Source organism: Sapajus apella, unplaced genomic scaffold (assembly GCF_009761245.1).
Source record: "Sapajus apella isolate SASKATOON/1434 unplaced genomic scaffold, GSC_monkey_1.0 scaffold8, whole genome shotgun sequence".
Classification (NCBI taxonomy): domain Eukaryota; kingdom Metazoa; phylum Chordata; class Mammalia; order Primates; family Cebidae; genus Sapajus; species Sapajus apella.
Genome location: NW_022436948.1, coordinates 2010642 through 2033414, shown reverse-complemented (window position 1 = coordinate 2033414; position 22773 = coordinate 2010642). Strand labels below are relative to the sequence as shown.

The 22773-nt window shown below is 53.8% G+C and overlaps 5 protein-coding genes across 5 annotated transcripts in view; 3 read left to right on the top strand and 2 right to left on the bottom strand.

Moving 5' to 3' along the window:
* The window catches only part of PWP2 (PWP2 small subunit processome component), a 613222-nt gene that overhangs the window by 412261 nt on the left and 178188 nt on the right, over positions 1-22773 (top strand). The window lies entirely within an intron of this gene.
* Positions 1-22773, bottom strand: part of LOC116550575 (thrombospondin-type laminin G domain and EAR repeat-containing protein-like) — a 94208-nt gene that overhangs the window by 2442 nt on the left and 68993 nt on the right. The window lies entirely within an intron of this gene.
* Positions 3296-4817, top strand: LOC116550570 (keratin-associated protein 10-1-like). The gene has a single exon (XM_032276585.1). The coding sequence runs from the start codon at positions 3540-3542 to the stop codon at positions 4446-4448; it is 909 nt and encodes a 302-aa protein (XP_032132476.1). The 5' UTR covers positions 3296-3539; the 3' UTR covers positions 4449-4817.
* LOC116550561 (keratin-associated protein 10-1) lies at positions 9697-11015 on the bottom strand. Its single transcript, XM_032276577.1, has one exon. It carries the CDS (start codon positions 10902-10904, stop codon positions 10008-10010), a length of 897 nt encoding a protein of 298 aa, XP_032132468.1. The 5' UTR covers positions 10905-11015; the 3' UTR covers positions 9697-10007.
* LOC116550553 (keratin-associated protein 10-7-like) lies at positions 20078-21994 on the top strand. The gene has a single exon (XM_032276566.1). The coding sequence runs from the start codon at positions 20546-20548 to the stop codon at positions 21614-21616; it is 1071 nt and encodes a 356-aa protein (XP_032132457.1). The 5' UTR covers positions 20078-20545; the 3' UTR covers positions 21617-21994.

Sequence of the window (22773 nt, the reverse complement as noted above, 5' to 3'; positions counted from 1 at the left end):
GAGAGACACTGCTTCATGGCACCTCCTGGTGCTGGGCTCACCTTGGGGGTTTAGCATGAGTACAACCAGGGCCCACCCCTCACTGAGGAAACGTGGGGGCCACCATCTGGAAGGTGCTCTGGCTAGCACTCAGGATGAGCCTCTGCCCTGCTGATCCCAGGGACGGACAGCCCATCGCTCGCTGGGCTTTGGCAATCCGGAAGCAGAATTCCGCCCATCCCAGCAAGAGTATTTCCTCCAGTGTGTCATTAAGATAGCCTCTTCCTGGCTCCCCGGCCTGACACCTGTGATCTAGCCAGCTTTCCTGTGTGTCTCTCAGCCTCCTGGGATGGAAACCCAAGGGCGGATGAGTCCCCGACACAGCCTCAGCAATGCTGGGTGGGGGCCTCTGGAGGCTGACCCGCCCCCATAGCCACCTTGTAGGGGGCTCCTCCTTGACTGCATCATCTGTGAGGCATGGTGCAGAAACCAGGAGTTATGGAATTACAGAAGGGGCGGCAGAGACCAGCTCATTCACAGCCTCGGGGACAGGTGGGGCTCAGCCACCAGGATGGAGAAGGAGGAGCCCAGTGCTGCTTTGAAAAGAAGAAAGGAACTGAATCAACCCAGGAGCTCTGCCCTGAGAAACTAGAGAAAGACGCGGGAAAGGAACCCACTGCACGCAAAGGGAAGGACGGGGCCGAATCCATGCACTTGAAAACAAAAGGAAAATAGAGGAAATTGATTAAACCCAAGCCGGTTCTTTGAGATCAATCCAACTGATACACATTGGTTAAGACTGGCCGAGAAGAAAAGGGCAGGGAGCAAACAAATCACCAGCACAGAGAACAAAAGGGGCTATTGCTGAACAACTGTCAGAAGTTAAAGGCTGATAAGGGAATTCCAGAAATGGCACCCCGTGTATGTATTCAAAACCTCAGATAATGTGGACCAGTTCCTTGAGAGGCGCAAGTGCCGGATCTCATGAAAGAAGAAAAGATAACTGGCAGGTCCAACATCTAACAAAGGGCACCTTCCAACACACAAAAACTACTGTTTCCTGGGAAATCCTAGCACTCCCTTAAGAAAAAATGTCAGCCCTATACCACCTCTTTCAGAAGACAGAAGAGGAGAAAACGCACCCACTCTTTTCTGAAGGCAATGTTACCAAACCAGAAAGGCATTACAGTAAGAGAAAACTACAGACCAGTCACCTCCATAAATGTAGACACAAAATTCCTCAGTGTGATATTAGCAAATACAATCCAGCAACATATAGAAAGGGCAATACATTGTAGAGGTGGGGTCTGGCTATGCCGCCCAAGCTCATCTCGAACTCCTGGCCTCAAATGATCCTCCTCCCTTGGCCTGCCAAAGCGCTGGAATGACAGGCATGAGCCATTATCAAACCAGATAATACTAGTCTGGAGAAAGTAGCGCTAACACAATTCTTAGCAGGGAAAGCCCTCCCTCTGAGACCCGGTGGGCGTTAGTGCACATGCTGGCCTCCTTGCTGTCCCCTGGGAGGCTGGGGAAGCAACACCCCACAAGCATGAGCACACCAAACACCTTCATCCACCAAGAGGGAGCAGCGCTTCCAGGAGAAGCGTCTGATTCCAGGGATGAAACTGGGCAACTATGAGATGAACTTGGACCCCAAAGTAAGAAAGGTCAGGGAGGGACAGCATATTGAAAGGGCACCAGGGCCAAAATGAAGGAGTTTGATGGCCGACATTGGAACCACTGCCAACACAAAATACACAGTGACCATACTGGATTATAGCTCACGTCATAAATAATCTTCAGTCCACACTGAGATAAATACACAAGGAGGCAAACAGACACACAGAAGAGCAGGACAGCTCCTCCTCCCGGGACAATTTCAATTAGTAACTGTGGAAGGAACAGGGGCAGGGAGGAGAATCCTCAACAGAGCCCCACAGGGACTGCGCAGGCCAGGCCCCCGAGGGCACCCACACCACTGGGCAAACACAGAACAGCTGCCAGGTCTCAGACATGACCAATTACAGAGGGACACGGCGGCCCCGCCGGGGATGGGATGTGGCCGTCACCTCCGTGCCCCATGCGCTGCTCTTGTGGGATTCCTTCCCTGACACGATGCCTGGTCTGACGACGAGGAAACCTCAGGCAAGCATTCTACAAAGCACCCAGTCAGTCGAGGTCGCTGAGGCCAAGGAGAGACCGGGCGACTGTCACAAACCCGAGCATCCTGAGGGGACCTTTCAGGCAACGCCGTGCAGGGTCCTGAATGGAGCTCGTGGCAAGCTGGTGCACCGGCCTGAAGCCCGTCCTGGGTGAGAAGAAACAAACTAGTGGCGAGTTCTCAGCGCTGAGAACCGACCTACGGTGGTGTCAGGAAGCTGGTAAAGGGCGATGTGGACTCTGCTTTTCAGCCACTATTCCCTAAAACCATCCCACAAGCTCAAGCTGCGCCTCACAAGCAAAGGCTGCTGAATGCCCAGTGTGGGGCACCTGCCATCCTGTGCTGCCCTCTGTGCCCCATGCTCCACCTGCCCCAGGTCCCAGTCGGCGAGGAGGATGCCTGCTACTCCCACCTCCTCATGCCGGGTTCTGTACCATGTTGGCCTCCCCGTCCCGGGCTCTGCCCCCGTGTCTGCTAGCTGTGGGTTGAATTGTGCTCCTCAAAAGGTGCCAAAGTACATGTGACTGATCCTATAAGGAAATAGGGTCTTTGTAGGTCCTCATGTTTAGAGGAGGCTATTAGCATGGACCCTACTGTAATATGTTTGGTGTCCTTATAAAAAGGGGAGATTTGGACACACACACACACACACACGACACTGAGAAGCTGTGTGAAGATAAAGGCAGAGCTCAGGTGAGGCCACTGAAAGCCAAGCACCCCAAAGATAGCAGCAGCCCCCGGCAGTGAGGGGAGCAGTACGTGACAGCGGCCCTCGCAGCCTCAGAAGGAACCCACCTTGCCCACACCCCGATCTCTAAGACATGGAGTTTCTATCGTGTAACCAGCCAGTGTGTGGTACTGTTTGTCACGGAAGCCCAAGGGAAGAAACATTACTGAATAAAAATCACAACTCACATCATCATGATTTAGAACCCAAACGAACCTCTCCCTAACCTTGGAATCATAGAGGCTCGTGATCTTGCTCAGCAGCCTAGAAACCCAGGGCCCCGCAGAGCCGGCGCAGGCACCTGCTCCCCAGATCCCAGCGCAGTCAGACTGCGCCACTCTCCACGTGAGCCTGGGGAGCAGGCGACACAGCCTGAACTGCACCCCAGCTCTTCCTCCTGAGTCTGAAACACACACATATGCCCCAGGCCAGTTCCAAGAGTTTTGTAAACTGAGCAACAATGCTTGGGAAACAAAAACGCAACTACTGTTTATCCTCCCAGAGCTGGCTGTGCACCCCAACAAGGAAAAGAGGGCTTCTGAGCCTCCTGTCCAGACAACACACACCAGGGAAGAGTATAAAACCCCACACACCCGAGCACCTCACTCACTACCTCACCCACTCACTCCCATCTCCCCCAGCTCCACTCCCAGCACAGCCACATCCACCATGTCCGTCTGCTCCAGCGACCTGAGCTATGGCAGCCGCGTATGCCTGCCCGGCTCCTGTGACTCTAGCCCCGACTCCTGGCAGGTGGATGACTGCCCAGAGAGCTGCTGCGAGCCCCCCTGCTGCGCCCCCAGCTGCTGCGCCTCGGCCCCCTGCCTGACCCTGGTCTGCACCCCAGTGAGCTGTGTGTCCAGCCCCTGCTGCCAGGTGGCCTGTGAGCCCAGCCCCTGCCAATCAGGCTGCACCAGCTCCTGCACACCCTCATGCTGCCAGCAGTCTAGCTGCCAGGCGGCTTGCTGCACCTCCTCCCCCTGCCAGCAGGCCTGCTGTGTGCCCGTCTGCTGCAAGTCTGTCTGCTGTGTGCCCACCTGCTCTGAGGGCTCCTCTTCATGCTGCCAGCAGTCTAGATGCCAGCCAGCTTGCTGCACCTCCTCCCCCTGCCAGCAGGCCTGCTGCGTGCCCATCTGCTGTAAGCCTGTCTGTTGTAAGCCTGTCTGCTGCAAGCCTGTGTGCTGTGTGCCCACCTGCTCTGAGGGCTCCTCTTCATGCTGCCAGCAGTCTAGCTGCCAGCCAGCCTGCTGCACCACCTCCCCCTGCCAGCAGTCCTGCTGTGTGCCCATCTGCTGCAAGCCCATCTGCTGCAAGCCCGTCTGCTGCGTGCCCGTCTGCTCTGGGGCTTCCTCTCTGTGCTGCCAGCAGTCTAGCTGCCAGCCGGCTTGCTGTACCACCTCCTGCTGCAGACCCTCCTCCTCCGTGTCCCTGCTCTGCCGTCCCATGTGCAGGCCTGCCTGCTCCGTGCCTGTCCCCTCCTGCTGTGCCCCTGCCTCCTCCTGCCAGCCCAGCTGCTGCCGTCCAGCCTCCTGCGTGTCCCTCCTCTGCCGCCCCGCGTGCTCCCGCCTGGCCTGCTGAGGCCTCCTCTCAGGCCAGAAACCCAGGAACTGATGGGCATGTCCCCCAGGGCCAGCCAGGCTCAGGTCCCCCCTAAAAGATGATAATCACGTCCTGAATTGCTCCTGTACTTTGACCATTTCCCAGTGTCTGCTACTGAGCTGGACAGTGGAAGAACTGAATGTCTATACTCAGTGCTGCAGCCCTCTTGATGGGGGTGGTTCTAGAAAGTTCCCATGACAGTGGCCTCCCCTCCTTATCTCCCACCTCTCGTGAGGGTCAGCTCAGCCTTGATCCGTGAGGTCTCTGTTCCCCTGACTCAGAGCCCCAGAACCTTCTTCGGGCGCCCTCAAACTGACCAATAAAAGCCCTGAGACTGCAATGGTGCTGGCTGCCTGCTGTGTTGATGGGATGCCTTGGCTGGACCTCATGGCCGTGAGGTTCATGTACCTTTTCTCCTTTGTACACAGCCCTTTGCTGTCCTTCAGGCTCCTGAGTGTTTTCCTGTGCCCACGGGCGTGTGGCTCCCAGGGGTCCAGGCTGGATGGACTCGGGCGGGGGAGCCTTGCAGCCCTTTGGACACTTTGGGCCCTGGGGTTTGTCCCTAACCCTTCTGTGTCATTAGTTGCGTAATAGTTCTTTTCGCTGATTTGCTTTTTAAGTTCTCCTTCTTCTGCACCATACCTGTCAAATCAAGAATGGTGTCCTCTAGCGCCATGCTTGCCCAGAGCATGTCCAAATGCCCTCTTAGCTTCACAATCAGTCTTCATCTACATCACCCACAATGCTTCTACATACTGGCGTGGTGGGAGAAACACAGGCTGGAGCTTAGAATGTGGGGTGGGGGATGCAGGCTGGCAATGGAAATGGGTGGGAGAACACAGGCTGGGGATTGGAATGGGGGCGGAGGAGGAAGGCTGAAGATTGGAATGGGGGGAGGAAAGCAGGCTGGCGATTGAATCGGCAGGTGAAGGAACACATTCTAGCCTGGGCAATAAAGCAACACCCCCACTCTCTCTCCTTCTTCCTCTTCCTCTTTCTTCCTCTCCTTCATTCTTTTTTTTTTCTTTCTTTCTTCCTTTTTTTTTTTTAGAAAAAAAAATAACATAATCAAGAATTTACGTCAACTAATGGGCAAAAAAATAATAATAATTTTACTTAGTACTTTTACTTAGTAGTTTTCTAAGTAAAATAATTTTACTTAGTACTTTTCTAAGTAAATTTTTACATATTGCAAAAATGTTTTCCATTTTCAAGACACATCTTTTTAAAAACATAATACTTTTAGTGAAAATTACTTATGAACTACAGCAAGAAGATTCAAATTGTACTGGCAAACATAAAATGCTTCGGTTTAATTAGACATTTGCTAGTGTTTTCTTTTTTTCTGGTGCCGAGAAGAAAGCCTTAACATGCAAAAGAAAGTGAAAAAATCTAGGGGCTGAGACGATGCAAACAGATTTCTTTCTGTCCTCTTTATGGTGAATTCCACAAAAAGAAAAAAAAAAAAAAAAGGAACGCACAGATGTCCCAGGGTGGGCGAAGGTGGCAATTGGAATGGTGGGGGAAGACACAGGCTGGTGATTGGAATCAGATTGCTGTTACTTCTGCCCTGTGCGAGCAAAATCGTATCCTCAACCCCTCTGGCCCCTCTAAGGTCCAAGAAGTAGGACTTGCTCTTTCGGTTTTCCAAATGGAGTGGCAAGAATGACACACAGAGCACGTTATAACCACACGGGGCCAGTGGACTGGCCAGAGCTGGACAGTCTGAGGACTTTTGGGCATTTTAAGAAATCTTTAAAAATTGTATTTGGAATAATGATGTGTTGTAACCACTGGAGGAAGTGCTAACTATTCCAATGATTACAACACATATTCATAAAGCAATGGTGATAAGATCAGAAAGAATTTCCCTGCACAGCTGTCAGAGAGTGACCCAGGAACTCAGCTGCAGCGGAGGTGGAGTTGTGGAGGACAGACCCAGAGCACCGGCCACACAAAGTCACAGTTCCAGGGTGAAAGGGAGGGCGTGCCTCACGAGTGAACACACACACAGATGTCCTAGGGTGTGTGAGGGCATGCAGCTCACAAGTGAATAAACACACAGATGCCCCTACGGTGGGTGAGGATGTGCCCCTCATGGGTGAATACACACACTGATGTCCCAGGGTGGGTGAGGGTGTGCAGCTCACAGGTGAACACACACACAAATGTTCCAGGTTGGGTGAGAACATGCAGCTCACAAGTGAATAAACACATGGACGTCCCAGGGTGGGTGAGAGCATGCAGCTCAGGGTTGAATAAACACACATATGGCCCAGAGAGGATGAGGGTGTGCCCCTCATGGGTGAACGTGCCCATGGTTTTCAGCAACACAACTCAGTGTGTTGATTGCAACCCACGGAACCAGAGAGTTAAAAATAACTCCAGAGAAGGGAGATTCTGTTAACTCCAGAGAAGGGAGATTCTGTGGAAGAGCTTTCATTAAACTACAGTGCTGTTCCCCATCACATGAGCTGAGGTCACTCCTGGTTGAGGTCCTTTGCGTCTTTACCAAAACTTACTCTTCAGAAAGTAGTTTTCTATGAGGTGTATAGAAAAGTTGAGAAACCATTATAAACCAAGCTGACTTAATGGATGTTTATACAATATACCATCCAACAACCGCAAGATGCATATTGTTTAAAGTGCACACAGAACATGTACCAACATAAACCACTGAAGAGGCCTGAGAGCAAGTCTCAGCATCCTAGGAGAGCTGAAATGACAGGAGGGCTGAGTATGCTGCTTGACCACACAGAATTGGAAATCATTAACAGAAAGACATTTAGAAAACTGTCATACACTTGAAATTAAACAGCACACTTTAAGATCTATGAGTAAAAGTATAAATCACAGTGGAAGTTATGAAATATCTTGAATAAAATGAAAATGAAATCACCACATATCAGTATTTGTGGGATGCAACTAACAAAGCATGTAGAGAAAAATGTATAGTAATTTGCTTTACTAGAGAAGAAGGCCTAAAATCAATTATCTAAGCTTCCGTCTTAAGAAGCTAAAGAAGCATATGTTGAACCCCAAAATAACTAGAAAGAATAAAATAATCAAGAACTTAAAAACTCGACTGTGTTCATCCATTTTGCACTGCTGTAAAGGAATACCTGAGACTGGGCACTTTCTAAGGAAAGGCCCACGGTTATCTGGCTCCCGGTTCTGCAGGCTGTACAAGCATGGCACCTGCTCGGCTTCTCCTGAGGCCTCACGAAGCTTTACTCATGGTGGAAGGTGGGTGGGGAGCAGTTACCACATGGTATAAAGGGAGCAAGAGAGACAGAGAGGAGGGAGTGCCAGGCTCTTGTAAACAACCAGCTCTCCATGAAGAAACAGAATGAGACTTCACTTATTACTGTGGGGAGGGCACCACGCCATTCATGAGGGAACCGTTGTTCCCATGACCCAATCACCCCCACCAGGCCCCACCTCCAACACGGGATCGCCTTTGAACATGAGATTTGGAGGGGACACACATCCACCATTTCACCTACCAAATACAAAGCAGACAAACGGAAATAAACCAAACCTAGTGTTTTTAATAAATCAATGAAATTGGCAAATTTCTAGCTTTACTATTATAAAACAAGAGAACATATAAATTACCAATACCAGTTATTGTGGTTTGGCTGTGTCTTGAATTCTCATCTTGAATTTCCACGTGCTGTGGGAGGGACCTGGTGGGAGGTAACTGAATCATGGGGGCGGGTCTTTCCCATGCTGTTTTCGTGATAGTGAATATGTCTCATGAGATCTGATGGTTTTGAGAAGGGGAGCTTCCCTGCACAAGCTCTTCTCTTGCCTGCTGCCATGTGAAATGTGCCTTTCACCTTCTGCCATGATTGTGAGGCCTCCCCAGCCATGTGGAACTGTGAGTCCATTAAACCTCTTTCTTTTGTAAATTGCCCAGTCTTGGGTATGTCTTTATTAGCAGCATGAAAACACACTAATGCATCAGAAATGAATAAAAGATTACCACTACAGAATCTATAGATATTAAAAGGAGACCAAATAAATAATATAAACAACTCTATGTCAATACATTCAACAACTTAGATGAAATAGTCAAATGATTAGAAATAATTTATAAAAAGGGATACAAGAAGAAACAGATAGCTCATCTCTTCGATTGAAGAGATTGGATTCATAATTAAAACCTTTGCCACAGAGAAAATGCCAATCCAAAATGCCTTTGCTATTGAATTCTACCAAGCATTTAGGGAAGAAATAATACCAGTTTAACACAAACTTTTCCAGAAAACTGTGGTGAGGGTGGGGGAGACGCAGCATTGGCGAGGCTGCTAGGGATTAGGGGATGGAAGCTGAGGCCTCACGGGTGGCAGGAGCTTCCTTTGTGGGCTCTGGCCATGGACATGGGCCTCTGGGATGAGAGAGGAGCTTGTGAGGGAACAGCCATGCCTGAGATGGGCTGGCAGGAAGGGGAACTGAACATCGACCTTTTCCCGCTGGGGACAGTGCCCACTTACTGAAACACTTCCGGCCACACCGAAGCCCCTGGAAGGCCTCCTCCTAGAAAATCCCCAGGAATTAGCAGGGCCTGGTTCACCTGTGCCCTCCAGGGTCACCCATGTCACCCTCACATCAGAGGGACCTGATGCACAGCCCTGCAGGTGTGGACTCTGGGTCCCAAAAGCCCATGAGGAACCTGGTGTCCCAGAGGAGGACCTGGGGCAGTGCCGGGTTTCAGGAATCCTGTGTGTTCCTCCACCCCTCCATGATGCTCTTGTCCCACCGAGCCCCCTATCTCCCACGCAAGTGCAGCCGCCTCTCACTCTCCCCTCAAGTTTCTGCTAAATGGGCAGAACCTTAGGGGGTGGCACACAGGGAGGGTGACCAGGCCCGGAGGCTGTGGTGCGGGGACCCCAGGCCAGCTTCCCAGCAGCTGACTCTACAGGGTAGGCTCACCCAGGTGGGACAGTGGGTGCAACGGTCCTGGGGTCTGGAGAGCCCCACAGCCCAGTGCAGGGCAGCGAATGAGAAGGCTCAGGAAGACCCAGGCACAGGGGCTGAGCCGGGACTGAGCCTTCCTGGTGTGGCCGTGAGTCCCACCTGGTGACCCCCTGGAGGAGTTAGGCCACTGTCCCCTGTGACTTCTAGGTTAAGTCACTCATTCCTGGAAACAGTCATGGCTGGAGGAGACCGATGTCAGCTCAAACCATGTGTCCCCCCACCAGGAGCACACAGGAGAAGAGAATCAGGTGGCCAAGGAGAGTTTATTGGGAGCAGGAGGAGGTGCTGACAGGCTCAAGTTGAGGCCAAATGACCTGGGGCAGAGAAGCTGGGAGGGAGGACGGGGGCCCAGCAGGCAGGTGTGCAAGTGCTGGGAGGCAGCAGCTGGGGAGCAGCGAGGATGGGGCTTCTGGGAGCAAGGAGGGTCGTCACCTCAGCACAGTGGAGACATGGGAACCTGTCCCAGATCCGGGCAACCTCCTAACCTGAGTCAGGACCAGCAGGCCCTGGGGGATGTGCCCAGCAACAGGTCAACTCCTAGCTTGAGCCAAGTCCTCAGCAGGCTGGGCAGGAGCACGCGGGACGGCAGAGGAGGGACACGCAGGAGGCCGGGCGGCGGCAGCTGGACTGGCAGGAGGAGGAGGGGGCACAGCAGGAGGAGGTGGGGGCACAGCAGGAGGGGACGGGCACGCAGCAGGCAGGCCTGCACACGGGGCGGCAGAGCAGGGACACGGAGGAGGAGGGTCTGCAGCAGGAGGTGGTGCAGCAAGCCGGCTGGCAGCTAGACTGCTGGCAGCACAAAGAGGAAGCCCCAGAGCAGACAGGCACACAGCTCACAGGCTTGCGGCAAACAGGCACACAGCAGACAGGCTTGCAGCAGATGGGCACACAGCAGGCCTCCTGGCACGGGGAGGAGGTGCAGCAAGCTGGCTGGCAGCTAGACTGCTGACAGCATGACGAAGACTCACAGCAAGTGGGCCCGCAGCACACAGGCTTGCAGCAGACGGGCACACAGCAGGCCTGCTGGCAGGGGGAGGAGGTGCAGCAAGCCGGCTGGCAGCTAGACTGTTGGCAGCATGAAGAGGAGCCCTCAGAGCAGGTGGGCACGCAGCACACGGGCTTGCAGCAGACAGGCTTACAGCAGACGGGCACACAGCAGGCCTGCTGGCAGGGGGAGGAGGTGCAGCAAGCCGGCTGGCAGCTAGACTGCTGGCAGCACGAGGGCGTGCAGGAGCTGGTGCAGCCTGATTCGCAGGGGCTGGGCTCACAGGCCGCCTGGCAGCAGGGGCTGGACACACAGCTCACTGGGGTGCAGACCAGGGTCAGGCAGGGGGCTGGGGTGCAGCAGCTGGGGGCGCAGCAGGGGGGCTCGCAGCAGCTCTCTGGGCAGTCATCCACCTGCCAGGAGTCGGAGCAAGCGCTGGAGCAGACGGACATGGTGGACGCGGCCATGCTGGGGTGTGGAGGAGGTGAGCTGGGGCGGGGAGGTGTGAGTGTGTGGGTGGGTGGGTGAGTGAATGAGGAGCTCTGGGCTGTGGGGCTTTTATACCCCTCTCTGGCATGTGTTGTCCAGACAGAAGGCTCCACAAGCTTCTCTTCCTTGTTGGTGTTTAGAGCTGGTGGCTGGAGATGCTTCATTCATGCTGGTTTATCTGTTTGTTTTTCCCTCATTAAATTTGTGTGTATGTTGCAGGGCTCTCTTTCTTCATCAGTTTTTATTTTAGCCCCAGAAATGTGGTGGAAAATATTTCAAGCAAGTTTTTGTTGAATAGAGGTTTTAGGGATGAAGACTTCTCCAAAGGGAGGAATTCTAGATTCACCTATCCTGTGTTTTGACTGATTAGACATATTTTATTACTTTTAGCATCTTAAAATATAAGTATGCAGAAAAATATGAATTTCTTATAAAATGCAGCTGGCACAGAGGGTATGAGGAAACTAAGTGGCCGTCCCTTCAGCCCCTCATGCCTTGTAGGGAGACTACTGAGAGATTCAGTATCTGGTGGATCTGAGCTTTATCTTCACCTCCTCAGCTTTTCCATGCTAACTTCAGAGGCCTCTCTGTTTTATTTGAAGCAGCACTCTGGGTTTTCTCCATTTTTATTTCGTCATGGTGACACATCAAGTACTTTTTCATATATGGTGATTTTAGGACATACATTTTAAGATTTCTTGCTTGTCTGAAAATGTACTCAACTTTACCCTCACACTTACGTGATAGTTTAGCTGGGTATATAATTCTAGTTTTATAGCAGAATTATTATAAATAATAACAAAAACATATGTTTTCTCAAAATGAACACATGTCACCATTTTCTGTGGTGTCCAGTGTAGCTGATGAGAGACGGAGGCTGGTCATTTGTCATTTTTTATCATTTGTCTCTCTTTCTCTCTCCTTTTTTTAACTCTCTGGGAACACATGGGTAGGAGACCCCATGGGAGAACCTGCAAGTGCTGAGGCAAGGGTATGAAGCTTCAGCCTGTTCCCATGTGAATACAGAACTAGAAAAGAATTAGAGATAGAGTTACATAGTTATTCCTATATATAAGCATAAATAATCACAGAGTTATTCATATGTAATCACAAAAGCATATTACTCAATATAACCTTTTAATTTTACTAATGATTATCTGGTTATGAAGCATGGAACTGAGGTGACATTGTGAACAAAGTGATCCAAAGGCAAAATGCTCTAAGCCCTCTGTCACGCCCACATAAGGGCTGCGGGAGGGCGCCTCAGCTGTGTGGCAGTGCCAGCACTGGAAAAGTGCCTGCTGTTTAGCCAGCTAGGGAAAGAGACATCCAAAACATCTGAGATGTCTCCTTCCTTGGGGAAGTTAGTAGAAAAATTCGCTTCTCCAAGCTCTTGCAGTAGGCCTGATGGCTGTCAGGGAGGCCCACAGACATCCAGGGGCTTAACTGTCTCTATGTGATGCTGTGCTTCAGTGGTCACGTTCCATGTCCACTCTTATGTTCCACTTTTGCACGTGGTCCGTCTTTTTCTTAAAGGATAAAATCAATAATAGTAACATAAATCTTAATGTCTTTGTTCTTTCTTGACAAGTATGAGAAAAGTGCTGCCACATTAGGTTTTCTCCTCGTCTCGGCTACTTGAAAGTCCTGGGCACCTATCTCCAAGACACGTGATTTACCTGACCCCATCGCTGACCACCATTACCTCACCCTACCTTCCCTGCCCCCTGCTTTGTATTCGATAAAAGTCAGAGTGTCCAGGTACTCGGGGCCACTGCAGGTCTCCACGCTTTGGTTGGCAGTGGACCTCCGGCCCCAAACTCTGTTTTCTCTTTCTTGGTGTCTTGTGTCTTTTATTTCCACATTTTCTTGTCTTCACACCTGTATAGAGGGGTTCACAGGACCCTGTAGGGCTGGACCCTACAGGAACATTTCGTTTTCTTTTTATTCTTGTTTCGTTTCTATGCTTATGCATTATTTTACTTTCTGTGGTTAGAATTCATTGAGCCGTTCAACGTGAAGACTCAGGAAGTGTTTTGCACTCTTAAAAATAATTTTTATCTCTTGAGGTTTTTCCTTTTGTGACTTCGATTTTGTCTTATGATGAATGAAATACATTTTTGTCTCACTGAAATGATGTTATGCTGAGCATTTAAACATTTTCCCTCGTTTCACTGGACATCAGTTAAGCTCTGCTCATTGGTGGCCGTTCATTTGATTTTCTGAATAAAAGACTATTTTCTTGTAGGGCACCGGGGTCCTGATCCAGTTTACACCCTAATTTGTTTGCATCTGTTTCTCTTTTCCACAAATATATAAAGGATTTTGAAGAGCCTCACTGTTTGTTAGACAATTTTGATTTCAGTTTTACAACTCTTTAAACATTCTTTCAGTGATTATTAGTAGAGGTTGTGCAAGAGCTGTGTGCTTAGCCCACCTTCTGGGACTGAAGGACTTGATGCTGCTTTCAGGAAATGACAGGAAAGCCAGAAGGCGAGGATGACGTCGTGTTAGCAGGTGTGGCCTGCTGTACAGACACGCACAGCACAGGTGTGGCCTCCACATCAGCTCAGTGTGAGGGGCGGCTCTGCAGCCCAGTTCGGCAGATGCGCAAATGCTGAGAAGATAAGTAACCTTGAAAGAAGACAGCTGGCCAGCGGCGAATGCAGCAGCCAGGGGCCCTCACTCCTTTCCCTCGCAGCCAGAGATGGCTCCGTGCCGTCACACAGCTCCCTGAAGAGTGCGTGCTTCGTGGGTGGGTGACAGGAAGGGAGGTGGTCCTGAATCAGTGGGATGTGGGAGGGGTGACATGGCTGCTGGGACAAGCCCTGGGGCCTGTATGATAAGTCGCTTGACTTTTCCCACAGCTGTCTCTGGCAGCCTCATTAATCGAATGGGCGTGGTGACTTCTTCATCTCTTTATTCCTTATACCCTCTGTGCCAGCTGCATTTTATAAGAAATGCATATTTTTCTACATACTTATATTTCAAGATGCTAAAAGTGACCTGGATGAGATCAGAGACTATTATTCTAAGAGAAGTAACTCAGGAATGGAAAACCAAACATTGTAAGTTCTCGCTCACAAATGGGAGCTAAGCTATGAGGATGCAAAGGCCTAAGAGTGACACAGTGGTCTTTGGGGACTCGGGGGAAAGGGTGTGAAGTGAGTGAGGGATAAAAGAGTACAAAGGGGGTGCAGTGTATACTGCTCAGATGATGGGTGCACCAGAATCTCACAAATCAACACTAAATAACTTACCCATAAAACTAAACACCACTTGTTCCCCAATAACCTATAGAAATAAAAATAAAAATAAAACAAATGGAATCCCACCACACGCAGCCCCTCATGCTTTCAAGGGTCATGCACGTTGTAGCCTGTGTCAGTATTTCTGCCCTTTTCATGGCTTAATAATATTCCCCATAGAAATGGGCCACATTTTGGTTGTGTGGATGGGCTGTGTTTTGCTTGTCCATTCATCTTCTGATGGACATTTGGGATTTTTCCACTTCTTGGCTACTGTCAGTGCTGCTGTGTACATGGCCCACAAATCTGCTAGAACTGGACTGGCAGGGTCACAGGGTCACACAGTGAGTGACCATTTTGAGGAACTGTTTTCCAAGGTGTTTTCACTGGAAGTTGAAGCTCTGGTGAGGCAGAAGACACATCGAATGGGAACCCAGAGCAGGGGTCAGAGCTGAGACCTGCCCCCACCCCCAGCAGAGATGTCCTTCCTGGGGATGGCCAGACAGGCTCGGCCGGGTCCTGTCGGTGCCTCGGACAATGGCAGGTGGGGGTCAGTGACAACGTGGAGGAGGTCAGAGAGCGAGCCCCGGGCCCTCCATGTGGCTCTGTGCTCTGACCCTGTGGCCAGCAGTGGGCACAGTGAGGGGGGCTCACACATGCATGTGTGGGAAGCCCCTCCCCAGGATGGCACCGGAGCCCTAGGATGAAGCCTCAGCCCCCACCAGCCGCCCCGCAAACCAGGGCAGGAAGCAAACATCTCTGTCCCTGGAGGCCCTCATTTGTCCCTTCATGGGGACCTGGCTTTGCTTCCAACGAGGTGGACAAGGCTTTGTCCGTTTGGCCCCGGCCCTGGGGACGGCCGCTGCTGGCTGTCCTGGGTGGTCTGCCTCGAGGGGAGCGAGGGAGGTGGCTGTGCTGAGCACAGTGAGCTCCGTGGGGTGGGACTCTGGGAGGTCCTGGTGCTGGGGCTTGCGGCCTCTGGCATTGACATGCAGGGGTCATTTGCTGGGGCAGGACTCGGAGCTGGCACTCAAATGCACACAGCGACCTGGTGGAGAGTGTGGCGGCTCTTACCAGGCAGAGTTGAGGGCTGTCTGGGAGAGACCTGGGAGGCTGGGGGTGTGCGGACAAGGTCCTCGGGGTAAGTGTCCAGGACCACCGGATCAGGAGGGAGCCGGGACCCTGAATCTCTACGTGAGGCCACATGGAGCAGGAGGGCCGGCAGGCTTGGTTAGTGGTGCCATGGCCCCTGCCCATCTGTGCTCTCACCAGCAATGCCTGAGCAATGGGTATTCAAGAATCCCGTGACAACCCCAGGCTGCTGGGCTGGCGTCCTGGAGGAGGGTGTGGTCCCATGTGTCATTGTGGAGGAGACCAGGGCTGCAGGGACAGGCACTCTGTCCATAGCTGGTCTCCCCAGGGGTAGCAAGAGGGGTGAGGCTGCTGAGCGGAGCCAGGCCCTGGGGGGGCTCCAGCAGTCCTGTGGGGCAGCCACAGAGCTGGGGAGGGTGAATGTGTCTCAGGGGCCCAGAGCTGCTGCCAGGGTCCACATTGTCCCAAAACTCCTGGCCTTGGTTCCAGAGGCGGCTTCCCTGAGATGGGCCTGGGGGCCACACTGCCATGCTGGAGTTGAACTGGTGGAGGTGTGAGGGAGTGGGTGAGGGGCGAGTGGGGGAGGAGTGAGTGGAGGAGGGGTGAGTGGGGCGGGGTGGGGGAGGGGTGAGCAGGGAGGGGTAAGCAGGGGAGGGGTGTATAGGGGAGGGGTGAGTAGGGGAGGGGTGAGTAGGAGAGAGGTGTGTAGGGGAGGTGTGAGTGGGGGAGGGAGTGAGCCTATGAGGTGCTGAGGCTCTCGGGCTTTTGTTCCCTCCAGCCTTGCTGTCCCCAGGTCCACAGCGTCCCCTTCCGTGCCGCTGAGAGCTGCAGTGCCAGGATTAGGGGTGTGCGTTTGCCTGTGATCTGGCCCAGCCCATAAACCTCCCATCACGTCTGTGCTGTGTCCTGCCCCATGTGGATCTCTCGGGGCAGGAGTTGGGGTGGGCCTGGTCCCACTGGGTTCTGGGGTCTGGAAGAGCCGCAGGCAGGGGCATCATGCAGCCCTGGCCCCAGCAGCCCCCGGGCACAGACTTCCTGTGCAGGAAGCCGGCCTTAGGAAGTGTTCTTGTGGTACAAACTCCTCATCCAGCCTGGTCCTTCCTCCATGGCAGGACCCAGGACTGTGGCCATCTTATGAGGGACAACCTGGGGGGCAGGAGCCTTCAGTGACCTGCCCAGAGCCATGGCATTGGGGGTGTGGGCAGCTGTAAACTGCGCCCAGACCTCCCAGCCCTGAGCTCTGGATGACTTCCCACGCCCACGGCCTCTGCGCCTCCTGCCCTGTTCTGTGCCCACCTGTCCTTGTGTTTCAGAGGCGACAGGACCTGTGTGTTCCAGGGGAAGGACGCACTCAGCCCCTTCCAGCCTGGGCAGCATGACCACCTCCTGGGCTGTGGTCTTGGGTTCCAGACCCGCGGAGTGGCCGTGCTGGGTGCGGGTGGTCAGCAGCCCTCGTCCCTTCCCAGGGAGGCTGCCATTTGTGCTCTGCTTCTCCGAGGCACCTGTCAGCCCCCGCCCAGAACTCCTGCTGGGCCCATTTCCCAGCCCTGTCTTCCAAGCCCCGTGCCAGGCCTCTCGGTGTCACCACCTTAAAATTAAGGGGCACCTATCCAAAGAACCAGCACAGAAGACACAAAACGGGTCCATGAGAAGTTGATCTCACTGTGACACCATCGCCGCCGCTGTAAACTAAACATAAAATCCTAAGCCCCTTAGCTGCCTAATGGACCCCGGCTTGGCCATGGAGACCCCTGAAAAACTGCATTCCTGGCATGTCAGGAAGGGCGGTCAGACATGCCTGGCTACCCGCCCCCCCACCTTTAGGTTTAGCTACAACCACTGCCCAGCACTAAAGTTAAAATAGAGACCGTAAGACCTACAGAGCACACTGTGGCAATAAGATACCAAATTACAGACAGGACCTCAGGCACGGCAGGCAAGGGTGGAGCCGCGTGCCCCACACCTAGAGGACGGACTCTGCCCTCACCACCGCCACAGCGGCTGCTTTTCCTCCAGCGGCTACACACGCACTGGCCCCCCGATGAGCAAGATTCAAACGCCTGCAGCTCATCCACCCGCAGACCCCGTTCCACTGCCGTGACCACAGCTCTGACTGGGCGGGAGACTGACTTCAGGAGCCTCCCGCTGATAAGGGACCCCCACCGTGGACCGGCTCTGGCCGGTTTAGAGGCTGCGCACTTGAGCGCCTTCGTGTCCCGAGGAGACCTCTGACGTTTAGGGCATCACTGCGACACATTCACATGTGAAGGCTCCACCCTATAAGAAGTACTTTTTTTTTTTTAGATGGAGGCTTGCTCTGTCACCCAGGCTGCAGTGCAGTAGTGCAATCTTGGCTCACTGCAACCTCCGTCTCCCAGGGTCAAGCAATTCCCCTGCCTCAGCCTCCCGAGTAGCTGAGATTACAGGTGCCAGCTGCCACGCCCAGCTAGTTTTTGTATTTTTAGTAGAGACAGGGTTTTACCATGTTGGTCAGCATGGTCTCCATCTCCCCTCAGCCTCCCAAAGTGCTGTGATTACAGGCATGAGCCACTGTGCCCAGCCAAGAAGTACTTTTTAAGTGGTCCATATTCAGAAAACAGGCCCTGGCAAGTCCCGGCAGCTCCCTTGCAGACATGACAAGCCACATAGTACAGACTTGGGGCACTCTGAACAACAAGATGGCAGCAACATGGAGGAACGCACGGCGCTGAGGAGAACATGCAAGGACACGTGTTTACCATGTGAGGGCTGAGGCAGGAAAGCCACACAGCGCCTCGTTCTGTTATGTACATATGTGTGTGTAAACACATACATACGTACTCATACATCTGGAAAGAGCGATAAGACTCATGGAAGTCAAAGGGGACGGAGAAAGGGGGGTGGTGAACCCATTAAAAGGAAAGAAACTGTCACCATTGGAAAATCCAGACTTGAAGTGGGGAAGGGGACAAGACGTAGCCTTACAGGAGGACAAGGAGACTGAGGTGGCGTCCGGGAAGTCTGCGACCCCACCGTACTCAGCCGTGAGGACCGGGGAGGGACCGTCGGGGAAGTCTGCGACCCCACCGTACTCAGCCGTGAGAACCGGGGAGGGACCGTCCGGGAAGTCTGCGACCCCACCGTACTCAGCCGTGAGGACTGGGGAGGGACCGCGCACTGGGGGTACATGGCTTGTTGAAACCGGGCTGGCTGTGCCTGCCCATCAGACACCTCATCTTGCAAGACCACCATGAAAGTCTCACTCTTGCTGTTCTTCATGCCTCTAAGTCCATTCTTGGGATTTGGACGGGTGAGTGTTTCTCACAACCCCAGAGTGAAAACAGGTCGTATGTTACATGCATGTTGGTTCGGTGCCTCCTTCATGAATACTCAGTGCTCTTCCATAAGCTGTTGCACATGTGTGTTCAGCTAGCCTGGCCAGCATGGAGCTCCTGCCCAGGCCCTCCCGCCCTGAAGCGCCTCCTCCTGGCTGTGGTCTTGGGCAGAGGCTGGGCTTCCCAGCCTGGGGATGGCTTTCTTGCAGCCTGTGCCCCTTGACCAGAAACAAAGTCTCCTCTTTTTTTCCAAACTTATAGATTAGTGATTTTTTTTTTTTTTTTTAGATGGAATCTCACTCTGCTGCCCAGACTAGAGTGCAGTGGCACAATCTCAGCTCACTACAGCCTCCACCTCCTGGTTCAAGCAATTCTCCTGTCTCAGCCTTCTGAGTAGCTGGGATTACAGGCATAACCCACCATGCCTGGCTAATTTTTGTATTTTTAGTAGAGACAGGGTTTCATCATGTTGGCCAGGCTGGTCTCAAACTCCTCACTCAAGTGATCCACCCACGTTGACCTCCCAAACATTCTAGGATTACAGGCCTGAGCCATTGCGCCTGGCCAGATTTGTGATGTTTTTAAGTTAACACAAGCAGTCGCCCAATTCCCTTCTCAGGAAGCAGCTACTTTCTCCTGTTCTTTCTCTCCGTCTCTCTCCGTCTGTCTGCCTGGCTCTTCCGTATATGCACACACAGCCCATTCTCATTATTCCCAGAGGTTCTGTTCTGTACAATCTCTACCAGCGCCGAATAACCAAATATGGAGCCGTTGCTCCTGCAGGAAGTGTAGCGTTAGGGTCTCACGAGCCTCTGCTCACAGCGTTCTCATCAGCCAGTCTGTGTTGTGTGCTGGGCCATGCCCGGTCATCACTGACAGCTCAGGCACCAGGCAGCCCAGCACCTCCCTGGTGGGGGTCCACAGTCAGGGCTAGCCCTCCTGCACCTTTGCCTTCTCCTCACCTGGTCCAATTTCCAGCACATTGAAGATTCGCTGCATCGTGAATGAATGAATGCTTGAGAAGTAAAAGCATCCAGCAACACTAGAAACATTGAGCAGAAAGAACCAAAAAGACCTGGTGGCCAACTGGATATTATTTGCAGGAGAAATGGAGACCTAGGCGAGATGTCCAGCTGGGGTGACCAAGACTTAGTCACTTAGCAATCAGGAAAAACACTGCAGCGCAGAGCAGTGCTTGCAGCGTTCACACGGCTGTGCTGTGGCGAGTGGCTGTGCTTTCTGCAGGGAAGATGCATTGGGAGTTCTGGGTTAGACTCACAGGTTTGCAGTGTTTGGGATAAAATCAAGTGGAGATGTGAGGCCCCAAACAGGATCCTCGGCCTCCCTAAGTGCCCAGATGGAAGACGGGGTGCACAGCCCACCAGGAACCGCTGTGAGCCTGACGGGAAAGGGCTCACTCCGCTCTCCATCCTCTCTTGTTTGCCACTTGCTCTAAAGCCCTTGTGGGGACTTCAGGCACCAGAGGGAGTATGGGGAGTCACTTCTAGAAGCATTCCACCCTCACGCCAGTGATGACTGGGGCTTTTCTGGCCTGATAAATTCCAGAAGCCACAGCAACCCAGACAAGCAGAGTCCCTGGTGATGGCCCACAGGCACTGGGAGCAGGACGGACAGATCTCTCCTGCAGCCAGCACAGGCCCCCTGTCTACCTCAGTATTATGCTCTGGAGCCAAGTTAGGTGAGGATGCGTCAACAGACCCAAATATAGACTCAGGACTTTACAAACTGAATGGCATCTCCTAGGACTAAACAAGAAAGTCACACTAATAAGCATCCTCTAGGTTTTCAGCAGAAACAAGGAAGGGGCGGGAGCTGTTTACACTCCTGCTGGACCAACAGGCCAGGGAGAGATATAAAAGCCGACAGCCCAGAGCACCTAACACACACTCACACACACACACACACTCACCCACTCACTCCCATCTGCCCCAGCTCAACCCCAGCATGGCCGCGTCCACCATGTCCGTCTGCTCCAGCAACCTGAGCTACGGCAGCCGCGTCTGCCTGCCCGGCTCCTGTGACTCTTGCTCCGACTCCTGGCAGGTGGACGACTGCCCAGAGAGCTGCTGCGAGCCCCCCTGCTGCGCCCCCAGCTGCTGTGCCCCGGCCCCCTGCCTGACCCTGGTCTGCACCCCAGTGAGCTGTGTGTCCAGCCCCTGCTGCCAGGCGGCCTGTGAGCCCAGCCCCTGCCAGTCGGGCTGCACCAGCTCCTGCACGCCCTCGTGCTGCCAGCAGTCTGGCTGCCAGCCAGCTTGTTGTACCTCCTCCTCCTGCCAGCAGGCCTGCTCTGTGCCTGTCTGCTGCAAGCCCGTGTGCTGCGTGCCCACCTGCTCTGAGGGCTCCTCTTCATGCTGCCAACAGTCTAACTGTGTGAGCTGTGTGTCCAGCCCCTGCTGCCAGGCAGCTTGTGAGCCCAGCCCCTGCCAATCAGGCTGCACCAGCTCCTGCATGCCCTCATGCTGCCAGCAGTCTAGCTGCCAGCCAGCTTGCTGCACCTCCTCCCCCTGCCAGCAGGCCTGCTGTGTGCCCCTCTGCTACAAGTCTGTCTGCTGCAAACCTGTCTGCTGTGTGCCCACCTGCTCTGAGGATTCCTCTTCATGCTGCCAGCAGTCTAGCTGCCAGCCAGCTTGTTGTACCTCCTCCCCCTGTCAGCAGGCCTGCTGTGTGCCTATCTGCTGCAAGTCCATCTGCTGCAAGACCGTGTGCTGTGTGCCTGTCTGCTCAGAGTCCTCCTTTTCATGCTGCCAGCAGTCTAGCTGCCAGCCAGCCTGCTGCACCACCTCCTGCTGCAGACCCTCCTCCTCCATGTCCCTGCTCTGCCGCCCCGTGTGCAGGCCTGCCTGCTGCGTGCCCGTCCCCTCCTGCTGTGCCCCCGCCTCCTCCTGCTGTGCCCCCGCCTCCTCCTGCCAGCCCAGCTGCTGCCGCCCGGCCTCCTGCGTGTCCCTCCTCTGCCGCCCCGCGTGCTCCCACCCAGCCTGCTGTGGCCCCACCTCCACCCAGAAGTTCAGCTGCTGAGTGATCTCCTTAAGATCATCCAAAGCCTGAGCGCTCGCTGCCACCTGCACCCCTGGATTCCTTGCCCTTGATGGCTGCGTAGCCCCTGCTCCTGAGCCTGCCGTGGCGTCCGTGGTCAGCTGGCCACCCAGCATGCAGTCCTCCTTCTGGCAGCAGCTCAGCTGTTTCTTCAAGTCTTGACTTTTCCCCAAGTACCCAGCCCTGCCTCCCCAGCAACAGGTGGGCAGTGACCCCAGCAAGGCCAGCCTGGTCCTCCCAGGCCATGGCCCGGTGTGGCAAGAAGCGAGGGCAGACCCGCGTCAGGTGTGGGTTTCTTGTCGCTGCCCGGCTCAGTGGTGAGGCCGGCCTCTGCCCAGTTGTGGCCTCGGCCTCGTTCTGTCTTCCCTGACAACAGGAAAGGGTCAGACCCTTCCAATAAATTCGTTTCCTAAAAAGTATGACTGGAATTCATTCTTGTTCACAACCAAAGACCCCTGCCTGAGGGTCCCCACCCATGGGTGGTCCTGGGCTGCTCCCATGCCAAGAGGTCCCTGTCCTTCCCAGTTGTCCTGGCAGCCCCATGCCACCCTCACCACACATAAGTCTGAGGGTAAGCAGGCCCGAGGGCTGGGAATGGCTAGTGATCTGACAGCAGCACTTGCCCCGGGTGGGGTTGCCTGGGGGCTCCCCTGAAGCTGTGTTGTGTCAAGCCCCGGCGCCAGAAAGGAAACCCCATGGCCGTGTGCAGAAAGTGTCCACGCCGTGGGCGAGGATGGCCATCATGAGGCCCGCTGGCTGAGCTGGCCCTTGACTGGCATTTGGGTACTGGGATTTTGGGGGGCTCCCCTCACCCCACCTTGCTGGCCCTGAGCTGTTTGTACCACTAGTTTAGGCAGAACACCCGTGTCCCCGCTGGGAGTCTGGAATTCTGGTGCAGCCCAGGCAGAAACTGCTCACCTGACCCATCCCCGGGTACACCATCAGGCAGGGCGGTCCAACATCACACACACACACACACACACACACACACACACACCCCACCAGGCAGGGCAGTCCAACATCACACACACACACACGCACACACACACACACACACACATACACACACACACACATACCACCAGGCAGGGCGGTCCAACATCACACACACAAACACCACACCAGGCAGGACGGTCCAA

Coding starts and splice junctions, on each gene's coding strand:
- LOC116550570 (XM_032276585.1), top strand. CDS start 3,540: ATGTCCGTCTGCTCCAGCGACCTGAGCTATGGCAGCCGCGTATGCCTG.
- LOC116550561 (XM_032276577.1), bottom strand. CDS start 10,904: ATGGCCGCGTCCACCATGTCCGTCTGCTCCAGCGCTTGCTCCGACTCC.
- LOC116550553 (XM_032276566.1), top strand. CDS start 20,546: ATGGCCGCGTCCACCATGTCCGTCTGCTCCAGCAACCTGAGCTACGGC.